At 39.6% G+C, this 12,371-nt stretch overlaps 1 protein-coding gene across 1 annotated transcript in view; it reads left to right on the top strand.

Annotated features, from left to right (window-relative positions):
- The window catches only part of ELK1 (ETS transcription factor ELK1), a 29,580-nt gene extending 21,237 nt beyond the window's left edge, over nt 1-8,343 (top strand). The window contains exons 5-6 of the mRNA XM_081950991.1: nt 713-814; nt 1,606-8,343. Of these exons, the coding sequence (XP_081807117.1) occupies nt 713-814; nt 1,606-1,704 (201 nt within the window). The 3' untranslated portion in view covers nt 1,705-8,343. The remainder of the gene's footprint in view (nt 1-712; nt 815-1,605) is intronic.
- Nucleotides 8,344-12,371: the final 4,028 nt, after the last annotated feature.

Genomic DNA, 12,371 nt, shown 5'->3' with positions numbered 1-12,371 from the left:
TTTTTTACTTACTAGACCAGAGACAAGAGAAATCTGAAGAGATATTCTGGATATGAGAAAGGAGTCTCTGATAGTCTAGGTGAAAATTTATAATTTTATGGCCTGACACTATTGGGGAAGTCCTTTCACTGATACTTTTACCTAGATGTTTCTGAAGACGCTTTTTAAATGGCCATTATGGTTAAAAAAGCCCAACTTCATTTAGTATTGGTGACTTTTGAAAGTTGGTGACTTTTGAAAGTTGATGTCCACCCACAATTGTGCATACCTTACCTTCTGAGTTGGAGACTGGAAAAATGGTTTGCCAAGTTGCAAAAATAGCTTGCAGCTGAATGATAAGCCTGAGTTGTAACAAGTGGTTATGTCTGTCAAATAATAATGCATAATTTTAAAAAAGTATGTCTCTTCAATAATAAATCATGATTTTAAAAATACATATAACCAGATAAACACCAAAATAGAAAGCTTGTAAGATTGTCCACAGCACTGATGCTTCTCTATATGCAAAGAAGGAAAATATCTCTTTAATACCTGTGGAAAAATGAGAATATTCGCAACAGAAGAGTGCCAACTCTCTCCTTCAAAATCTTTTCTTTGTGAGAACCAAACTTGGAAAAATTGGCCAATGCAATAAGTGGCTATTTTGAAGAATTGGGATGTTGCTGGTTTTCCTTGTTAAATTTTTGTTGTTTTATTCTGCTCTTCTTTGCAGACTCCAGTACTGCTCACCCCAAGTTCCTTGCCACCCACCATCCATTTCTGGAGTACCCTGAGCCCCATTGCACCACGCAGCCCAGCCAAGCTTTCCTTCCAGGTATGGTTTGAAATCTATATCATCTGTGAGGGGAGAGAAAGGATGTCTGAGGGAAAGGTAAAACCTGAGATTGGGATCACTAATAGTGAATGGATTTGAAATCATAATTTCCTGAGAGAGTGGAAGAATAATCACGGGCAATCCATTTTTTGGGGTCCCGATATCAGCTTCCATGCAATTGGAATGTAATCCAATAGGATACGAACATCCTAAAATAAACCTGATGGACCTCTTTGTCTGTTATTTTTAATTGAATCAATCGTGGACCTAATGTACAATACAAATTTGACAATCTGTTCAACAGTGGGATTACAAAATATTAGTTTCAGCCCCCAATTGCCCTAACTTTGTTCTGAATTAATTTAATAATTTAATTTAGCAGTGCCCAATTACAAATGACTCTGGACAGCTCACAATACTATAAAAATTAAAAAAAATTTTTAAAAAAACAACTAGCAAGAGATAAGAAAGTAGATATAAGAAAAATGTAAGGTATCAAATCTAGCGAACAACAAAACTCAGAAGGGGTCCCAGTCATCCTAAATTCAGGCCTGGGAGAACGGCCAAGTCTTCAAGGCTACTACTTTTGTTTTACTTTTAAGAATGGCTCTTGTTGGAAAGCCAATGTTTGTGTATGTGATATGCATGTGTGGAGATTTGAAATGAGGAAAGGAGAAGATGGAGCATTTCAACCCTCACGCTTCAAATTGTGCCCTTTCAAAATTGTTTTTTTCATAGGCTACGCAATCATTAGACAGATCCTAAGCTTTTCCCTCTTTCTCTCTTTTCAGTTTCCCAGTAATTCTAGCTCGCAGGTTCACATCCCGTCACTCAGTGTGGATGGACTCTCCACTCCTGTAGTCCTTTCTCCTGGTCCCCAGAAGCCATAATCTTTCCTCTGCATCACCACATTCTCTACTCTTGCCAAAGAACTGGCTTGAGTCTCTTTTCAAGCACTTGGGTCTACTTCAGCTAGAAGCTATGTGTCCCTTCGTTAACTGGAAGCACCCTTTGATGATTCAAGCCACGTCAGCTTGAAGAATGGAAATGGCATAGGCAAGCAGATTCATCCATTAATCTTTGATCTGCCGGAATTTTTCTTTGAAACCAAATGGTGTTTTGCTGGTATCAAGCACTTGATGTGTCGCACTTGCTTCTTGTTGCAAAATTCAGGCAGCCCTCAAATATGTCTGTGAGGGCAACGAGAATATAAGCTTTATTTGGTCGCCTCTCCAAGAGGCTGCCCTTATTTGACACTGTTGTGGCAATATGGCTTTCTTTATCTGTCCCCATGTGGTGGTAGTCACTTTTAATAACAGTTCATCTGATGGTCCAAGGTCAAGAAGGCTACCAATCTTCATCCACTTTGCAAGATAAATCAAGTATCTCACTTCATCTCTACCTTTTTTTTCCTGGCTTACTTTTAGCTTAGTTATTATTAGAGAAGTAAGTAGATCCTGCCAGCCAGGTTCATTTTAGGAGTATACAAAGAAACCAGTGCCAGTCCTATTTGTTTTATCTATATATGGACAACACGCTGATATGCAAGCCATTTTTGTTTTGGCAGGATATACAGTCATAAGGGATTTTGGTCAGCTTTGATCTTGGATGGATAGGTGTGGGAGTGCCATAGCAACTCACTTCGGTTGCAGGTGAACAAAGTAGAGAAGAGGAAGCACTGTTGATCATGTTTCTTCCAAGAATACTGATAAGTCATTACTGTATTTGATTTGGTTTCATAGGGGGAAAAAATAACGGGATGTGTTTGCTGTGCAACACAGTAGGAATTAACTGTCAGCCATCTTCTATTTGACCAGCAAAAGCAACAGCATCAGTTGCATTTACTTTAAACTGAGTTAATTGTGATTTTTTTTTTTACTTACTGGTCAGAATGTTTCTGGTATTTCTTTAGGAGAAAAATTCTCCATCTGACACCAAGATTATAGCTGGGGAGGTTTTGATCATTTTCCCCCATTGGTCAAAAGTCACCGATTCGTCAACGTGGAGACCAGAGAATGAAGTCTGCTTACTGAATTCAAGACCTATTTTTTTTTTTTTGTAGCAGAATGGTTTCCTTAATTTATTTCCTGGCGATCAAAAGTCATGACAGAAATGGCCAAAGGGGAAGTCTTTACCTTCTCTATTTTTGACTGCTTTTTATGGTTTCGTTTCTGTCACCATAGAAGAAATATCAGGCATCAGCTATTATGGTGGAAAATGTTCATTACAGATTGATCCTGATCTCATATACCTCTCCAGTTTTCTTCCAACTCTTGAGTCATCCTGGAAACAGCAATGGCAAATCCACCATCTTACAATCTCTTCAATTCCTGGAACCAAAAAAAAGCTTTTTTTTTAAATGGAAACAGTGGAAATGGTATATTTCTATAGTTCCACATTTTATTTCAAATGCATCATAAAGGGACTCTGCAAAGGGCTGCGTCTCTTTATCAGTGGGTTTATTAGAACTCATATATTCAGATGACAAGAATTTCATCGCTAGTTTATTGTGGGGTTTTTTGGAGGTTATCCATAAATATTTGTTAATGCCACAAAAGATATGCTATTTCAGAGGTATCAGCCAATTCTTAATCAGAGTTCCTGGCACCTTCTATTTTTTCACAGAGTATCTATATCTATATATCACAATTTTATCTATTGTCAAGAGAGTTGTATTAAGAGAAAAGGAGATGGTTCAGATCTATATTTATCTTTTCATCTGTCCATTTTGATAGCTATTTTTTAAACCACAGGATGGGAATGGGAGAAGATTCTTTTAAAGTGAAGTTGGAAAGCATTTCGCTCTCTAATTGTTTGTATGTACCTGTGTACAAATTTTGAAGTGAAAAAGGCGTAGGGTGGAGAAATGTGGTTTTGAAATTATTCCCAGTAGAGTTTGCAATGGAACTTCAATAATGATGGACCAGGTTCTCTATAAGAACAGTTTCCAACTGTGATGGTTGAAGATCTCAAGTCTTAATCCAAACTATTGAGAAGACACCAGTCTGAAGCCTTTTCCAGGGTGTATTTGGAGAGAGTATGCGGTCCCATAGACACTATCTTGCCTTGTGCTGAAGGTGTTCCCTGCAATGTCCCTTGGCATTCTTGGTATCATTCCAGGAATACTAACAGCTACTGAGCAGTTCCTTAAAGTATGGATAACGAAAGTCAGCTCTGTAAGAGCAAATCAGCACATTAATACCAGTAAGAAGGATCAAAGCAAACATTTGATGAGAAGGTCAGGCCAGACTCTGAACTTGGGTATTAGAAAATCTATCATTGGAGAATGACTTCACTAAAATTTGTGATCACTGGGATTTAGATTAGAATGCCAGAAAATCTGTGGGTTAAAATCTTGCGTATGAATCATGATGAAAATGGGCAGCAGGCTAAGGGACCCAGCTAAGAGAGCAAAAGAGGAATGTGCCTGAATTTTTTGCAACTAACAGGCTTACCTCCTCACAATTTGTACTGAACTCCCAAGTGATTTTTCTATGCTCTAGGAGAAGTCTCATTCAGTATGTAAAACTTTAATTAAATTACTTGGGAAACTGACTGCAGAGAGGTGAAGTAAGAGCAGGATTTCACCATCTAGATGCCAACTTGCTTTTAACTCACTCCCTGCTCCAACTTTTCTATGTGAATGGTGTAGAAGTGAGTTTAAAAGATATGCCCAATGGAGCGCTGTTGTAATTTTGAAGTGTTGAGATAGAATCCGATTTCATAGGGAATTAAGCAAGTCTACCTGGATTTCTTCTGGCAAGAAAGAGATGAAACTGAGTAGGAAATTTAAGATTTAATCAATATTTTAGATACTGGATTTGGGAAGGCTTCAAAAACAAACGTTTATAGCCAAAAAAAATATGGTTTATTTTTAATCATCCTATTCTGTAGCATTAATAATAATACTGATTATATTTTTGTTGCACTTCCATATTGCCTCCTCCTGGGAGAAATCTAAGTGCTTTATAAGAGGTGGTTTACAGTTTTATTTAATAAATTAGGCACTTTGTGTGATCAGCAATCTGCAAAACAATCAGGTACAATTCATGGGTGTTACCATTCAAATCATGTGTAAATCATATGTGATTTGTGTATAAGTAAACTGTACTTTAGAGTAAACTGTGAGCACAGCATGCATGTGTGTGGGTATGTGGGTATGTACGTGGGTGTATACACACACAACACACACAAAATATACATATACACACATGCATGCTGTACTCATATTCAGCAAAACAGATGGAAAGGAAGACTATTTTGTGGCTGAGCACAAAGCATTCAAGCTGATGTGTAAAAAATGAACAAAGCTTTATTTTGTGGCATATTTATGTAATGCCACTAGTTCATCAAGAGTAAGTATTTGCATTGTAAATGGATCTGCAGTGTACTTTCAAACAATAACCTTCAGTTTTATTTTAGCCTTCCTACATGCAGGCCATGAGTAAACCATGAGTAGCCATCAGTAAAATTGCAAACATTGTTTCTTGTAAACTGTAAGTGGAATGTGGTTATACTTTGAGTACACCATATGCAAACAATGAATAAGTCATGTAAGCCATTATTGACCGATGGTCAAGCCATGTGGAAGCCGATGCAAATGTTTAAACCCTTTGGGGTATGGTTGCTTTCTTAAGTCATTGGCTTTCCACATTAAACCTCTGTTTTTTTCTCATGCAGGTGCCATTGGGCTTGCCCAGTTTTATTGAGAGCACCCAGCAAAGTAGCTTTACAAGAATCTTGTCTAGGACCAATGGCTGCTTCGGCACTCTCCATCCTGAAGCTTGGTCTTCAGGGTTAATTGCTTTAAAGTCCTAATAGGGCTTAGGAGGGTGTGGCTCCCAGAGCCAAATAGTAGCACTGCGGTCCCAGGCTTCTTTCCTCACTTCAACTTGTGCAGCTTTCAGAAACTTTGTGCTAGAGTAAGACAATATTTTGTAGCCATATATTATTGCTGACACATACAACAAAGGTATCCCTGCTATGGCGGCATGTTCAAGGGGCAATTGCAAAAGGACTACTAAAGAAGATTGCAAACATTTTAGAGAGAGAGAGGGAGAGAAGCACATAGACTCACACAGAGATATATGATAAAGGTATATCTATTCAGAATACAGACACATAGGTATATATTTATATTCCTTTCATAAGTAACTCTTCGGGATTCATGGGGCTATGGATTCCTTTATCTTCAAAAAAGGGAAAACATAATTTAGATAATTTACTCTGAAAGTGCTTAATATCTTTCAAAGAACATTAATAAAAATAATTGTAAGTTGATAGTATCCTAACCACAAAAGTAAATTAAATGGGGATCTTTTATCATTTACATTTTTAAGTCCACTGAAATCCAAAATTCAATTTTCCTTCCAAAATTTTTAATTGAACTGGGTGAAGGCAGTAGATGTGAATCCTTTTATACCTTCCTCGTGGTGAAAAGATGAAGTACTTTAATAAACTGTGTACTGTTATCTGCTTGGCAAAATGTTAAATGAGAGAGAAGCAGCAGTAGCCTTAAAATACTCCCCCAGTTTATGCCAGGAGATGTCCTTCTAGAACAGATGAGCATGAAAGTGCATTTTCTCTCCATTCCATTAAAATCCTCAAATGCCACAATGCATAGCATTCCTCACACTTCTCAAACAATTGGTTTGAATGTGTTTCTTTGACAAGAGTTTTTACAGCCATGAAATATTTCACTTTGTCCTCTTCTTATAAGATGACATTTAAAGGGAGGTGGCTTTTGATGTAGAAGAGAGAAAAGTTATCGGTAAGAAATTCGTATTTCTACAAAATGGCTAAAAACTGCAGAAGCTCTAGTTGCCAGCTGGCTACCTTTTTCGAAACGAGTATGTTTAATAGGCAAAGTTGCCACTATTTTTATTTTTTAAAAAAGGCTGGCATTTTTTGACAGTGCACAAAAGGTAGGAATGAGCAGGTTCCATTCTCAGTGGGATGTTGAGCAGCCTTCCTTGCCCTGAAATTGTTAACAGACATGTATTCGTTTAATACTGTTCATGATGACAGTCCTAAAAGACAGCCATCCAGTTTGCATGCTTAAGACCTTGCAGAAAAGGAATCTGGAAAATAAGGCAAGACCCAATCTCATACTGTATGTATGGTTAGTGAATTTCAAAACAATCCCCTTGTTTAAGACTGAAGTCTGACCTCTTCCAGCAAGGATCCAAGTCTCTGCAATAAAATATTCAAGTGAAAACAAAATGATAGATCAGATCATTTCACTTGACAAATAAAAGCCCCCAGTCTCTACCAGGAATCGTAAAGCACCATAAAATCTTATTATTAATTGTAATGGACTAGGGCACCAAATGTAATGTCCATGAACTTCCATCCCAAAGAATTAATACCACAGTATCATTGATTCTAAAGACTCATTTGAGGTTTGTGTTTCCTCACAAATGAATCAGGTATACCATTTCCCCCCCTAGAATGTACACTGGGTTGCAGTTGTCAGTACATTTTGCTCCCATTATAAAGTTGATTTTTCTGCACTGCCCAACTGGTACATCAGTTGTTTATTCGTTAATGAAATCGAAGTGGTGGTGGTAGAGAATTTGACATGGTGGAGCATTGCTGCGTAACAAGAGTACAATCCAGGAAAAATATTATTGCTCAGTTCTGTGGTTTATTATAAAGCACCATGACTTTATTTCATTCCATTTCACAGTCTATATTTTGCAAGTCTTTCAGCTTGCATTTGGTCTTATATTTTAAAGAGGCTGCTTTTAGATGATTTTGAAAAGATGGGACTAAGGAGATAGGATGATCTCCGACCCCCCACCCCCCCATAGGACTTGAATAAAATAAAGCTGGATTAATTTGGCCTGGTCATTCTTGATGAAAAGGGCTAAGAGCTTGATCTGTCATTCTGCAAAGCTTTGATGGGACTGTGTATCCACATCTTTCGGGCTTATATTTGACCATAGAAATACTGAAGTCTGACCTCCAAAATTTGGCTGTAGCCTCCAAATTTAATTGGGAGAATGTCAGGGGGAAATGCTAATTCCCCCGTAGTCTCTGAATGGGATACTTTGCATGACCGATTCCAAGAATATTTGATTTAATTTATAGCAAGAAAATGTACCTAACACACATACTAAAAACCAGGAGTGTCTTTTTTGCCTTTCTCACTTGAACATGCTGAGTCTATGATATTCAGAATTTATTTCTTTCTCAGTGGCACTTTGAGTTGCTAAGAGTGCCAGTGTAGCAGGGATTGGTGAGATAATGTGAAAAGAACAGGGCAAAATCCAGGGATTTAACATTTTTGGTTGAAGTAGATATTTTCTTGGGATTCTTTTCCCATGGAGGAAGTCCTACAAGATGGTCTGGGGAATTATTTCTTTTCCCTGTTTCTCTTCATTGTTGAACTGGTCTTGGTCCCTGAGCCAGAGGTGATGAGGATCTGTCCCTCTCTAGTTACCTCTGCACTGGGGTTTGGATCCTGTTTATTTTTATGACGAAACTCTGGGATCCTGCCCTGTAAATAAATTTATTTTTCAACAAAACTCATTCATTGCTGATTTCTTTTTATTTTCCTTTCCTGTTTCTCTAACAGACTCCAGTTCTATGTGTCATTCCTAGTGCATATGCTCCAACATAATTTAAAAAAAAGACTCCATAACAGCTGTTGCTTTTGCCATTACGAAGAGGAAAATTCAGAAAGGACAGACCCTCAGAGAACCACAACCTTGCCTTATGTTTTCTTTGGACTGATAAATTTGCTTTCATACCACAAATCCCACTTCCAAATGTTGGTGGTATAGACTAGGGGACTACTGGTTCGCTTGTGGGTACGTTGCGCGCAGTGCAATAAAAATAGTTGTGCACAGAAGCGAAAAACAAGATGGTGGCGCCTATGGCACCGCCTGAAGAACTGGTTCAGGGGCGTGGCAGGCCTGAGTCGCTGCCGTTTCCAGCAACCCAGGCCGCCAAACCACTATCGGTTCAGCCGAACCGGTCCAAACCGGTAGGAACCCACTACTGGTATAGATTAATGCTCCATTTTACTATGGCTAGAAGGATAAAGTAAGTCTTTTCCTTTGTCTCTCACAGTGAAGAGGGTAAGGGTGCTCCAGTCAATGGTCAAGAAAGAAGGGAAAAATATAATTCTAGAGAAGAGCTGTTGGGGTGCAAAACAACCAGTGTAGCTGCTAACAGCCCAGATCACAAGAATGCAGGTCCAACCATTTCTCATGTGGTATGAGCTCTGCCATGGTGCAACTGGTGCTCTATGCAGACCTTCCCTGTTCTGCCTCCATGCCACTACACCTCTCTTGGGAAGGAAGGAAGGAAGGAAGGAAGGAAGGAAGGAAGGAAGGAAGGAAGGAAGGAAGGAAGGAAGGAAGGAAGGAAGGAATCCATTTTATGGGGAACTGCTTGGTATTCTCTCCTTTGCAACAGGTTACATAGCTTGAGAGTAGAGGCCAATAAAAGGAAGGTGCTGCCATATCTGAAGCAGTGGGAAATTCAAAATCTTATTCTTTGAGACTACGAGGACCAAGGCCTATGGAGATTCTCAATTACCTAGGGTCATGGTTGTCCGAAAGGTGTTTTTACAAAAGGCAACTGGAGTTGTTTTTTTCCCTTGAAGAAATTTTGCTTCTCATTCAAGATGCTTTTTGAGTTCTGAAGCAGAGAGAACTGAAGAAGCTTCTTGGATGAGAAGCAAAACATTTTCAAGGAAAATCTGTAGAGATTCTCAGTCATCCAGGTCATGATTGTCCCAAAAGTGCTTTTTTTCAGGAAGCAGCTGGACTTTCCAAGGAAAAGAACAGAGGAAGAACTTTTGGAAAAGCACTTTTAGGACTACCAGGATCAATATTTCACACACGTCCGGCTATCGCTGGGAGGTGTGTGTGTGTGTGTGTGTGCTTTGCAATTGCTACCATGCATTCAATGGCAATGAGAGGGTTAAGCAGCAGAGATGGGAACTTTCCCCATATGTGGTAGGCTTTGGTGTTGAGAGAAAACTAACAGGTTTGTAGATGTATATGGAGTATCTGGGAGCAGCAAAAACTACCTCAACAGTGGCATATTTAAAGTGGGGCAAGGACAGAATTTCTACTTCTGTCTCCCAATTAGCTGCTAATATTCTACCAACCTTGTGGCTAAACAGAAGACAATGACATAAATAACACCCTCCCAAACAGCACCATTATTTATTTATTGTATGCTTGGCCTTTTTTTTTTAAGGTGCTTAAGGTATTATGCATAGCACTCCTTCCTCTTAGTGGTCCTCACACAGCAGCCCTGTGAGGTAGGTTGGGCTGAAAGAAAATAAGTTGCCCAAAGTCACCTCATGGGCTTTCCTGACTGAACCATGGCGTTCAACACTTCATCCCTGCACCACCTGGCCTCTCAGTATGGTGTACGTGTTACATGCAGTGCAAAATTATCCTTTCAGGCTAACCCTAAGTGTTAACTCTCTTCCCCACCACAAACTGAATTATACAGAATAAAATGAAGCACACTCAAGAGTGTTGTGTGTTTGGATTAACAATATGAATGTTTATGAATCTTTGTGAGGACAACACACACAGGTTTCATCATGCCTTAAGGCACTAACTGGCACATGCAGTAATTTGGATCCTTTCCTTCTTTCTCCTTCGGCTTACCTTCATGTTTTTCGTAAGAGCAAGGAGGAACTCGGAAAGAGAGAGAAAGGTTGCTCACATGGGATTAAAACACAAAATGCCCCTCCTGAATTGCATCTCAGCTCAGCCCAAGAGGGGCAGCCTTTGGTTAAACCTAAAATCACATGGACATAATATTTAATGTATATCCTTTATTAGTAGCCCTTGTGCCTTCTGTGCAGGAAGAAGTCAGCCTGAAATGCTCCTGCTTGTGTTCTCTCAGTGGTCTCCACTTTGAGACGGCTTTTCCTTACAATGGAGATAATAAAGAAAGGGAAATTTGCTCTTTCCAATGGTTTTTTTCCCTCAGGGTCTGCTGTTATGTGCCGGCATCCTTCTCCCAAAAAGTCCATCTGCTGGGGGACAGTTAAAAACAGCAAGGCACATGGAAGTATCTCTGCACAGTACACAATGGTATGTTACCCCCACCACAGGTCAAGCAAAATTGAAAAACCGGTATGACTTATTTTTTGTCCTGAGGCAAATTGCAGGGGAAAAGGTACAAGTTTTCCTCAACCACTCTTTCTCCTGTTTCCCACTCCCCCTAAAGCAGGGGTGTCCAAACTTGGGAACTTTAAGACTTGTGGACTTCAACTCCCAGAATTCCCCAGCCAACCACTCTTTCTCCTGTTTCCCACTCCCCCTAAAGCAGGGGTGTCCAAACTTGGGAACTTTAAGACTTGTGGACTTCAACTCCCAGAATTCCCCAGCCAGACTTTAGGGCAGGGGTGTCCAAACTTGGGAACTTTAAGACTTGTGGACTTCAACTCCCAGAATTCCCCAGCCAACCACTCTTTCTCCTGTTTCCCACTCCCCCTAAAGCAGGGGTGTCCAAACTTGGGAACTTTAAGACTTGTGGACTTCAACTCCCAGAATTCCCCAGCCAGCCATTCTGGCTGGGGAATTCTGGGAGTTGAAGTCCACAAGTCTTAAAGTTCCCAAGTTTGGACACCCCTGCCCTAAAGTGATGTTCATCTTAATGCAGAGGCACGGAACCATTTAATGGTTGAAAACTACTTTAAAAAAATAAACAAACAAGCAAACTTTTTAGTCTGCCTCAGGCTAGAATTTTTGATCTGATTAAATAATACTCAAGGAGGGATTTATTTTGGGTGTATTGTGCCTTTGGGAAGCTTAATATACCTAGACTGACAATGCATCCTTTATTTTAAAAGATCATTCTTTATTTCAGAAAGCAGTCTTTTAGAATTATTTAATATAATTATTTATTTTCTTTCCTCTTCAATTTTCCTTTGTAAAGCACAGTTAAAAGGATAAACACTTTTTTTTTTATCCTTTGGAATGTATTTCGGATTTGCCTCCTTTTCAGGTTTTTCCCCTTTATTTCCCCCCACCCCTAAATATGGTGGCTGTAAATACACCTATCTGCTTTTTCTTCCCACTGAAAATTGCAAGAATTTGTGTTACAGCCATGAAACAGCTGCAAGGGTAATGCCCAAAAGAGGACCAACTGAGTGTAGATGTGCACAAAATTGTATGTATATAAACTTGCTTTCTGTGTGTATACAGCAAATACACTCTAGAAATCGTTATACAATGTAGGTTTCCTGCCTAGGCAGGGGGTTGGACTAGAAGGCCTCCAAGGTCCCTTCCAACTCTACTATTGTATTATTGTAGTATATTATATTCTATACAACAGGGGTGTCAAACTCAACGCCGGGGGCCAGATCTAGTGCTTAGAGCTGGCCCATGGGGCCACTCTGGAAGCAGAGCCTTCCGTGCTTCTACCAGAGAAAACAGAAGTCAGGAGGGCCACGGGTAGCCCTCCCAAGCTCTGTTTTCACTGGCAGAGAGTTGCAGGAAGCCATCGCAGCTGAAAACAGAGTTTTGGAGCCCGATTTCGCTGGCAGAGCGCTCTTGTGCTACGAGTGATGTCGAGT

Source organism: Natrix helvetica, assembly GCF_964273705.1.
Source record: "Natrix helvetica genome assembly, chromosome: 1".
In the NCBI taxonomy this organism is placed as follows: Eukaryota; Metazoa; Chordata; class Lepidosauria; order Squamata; family Natricidae; genus Natrix; species Natrix helvetica.
Note: the sequence above shows the minus strand (reverse complement) of the source record. Positions and strands in the feature narration are given on the sequence as shown.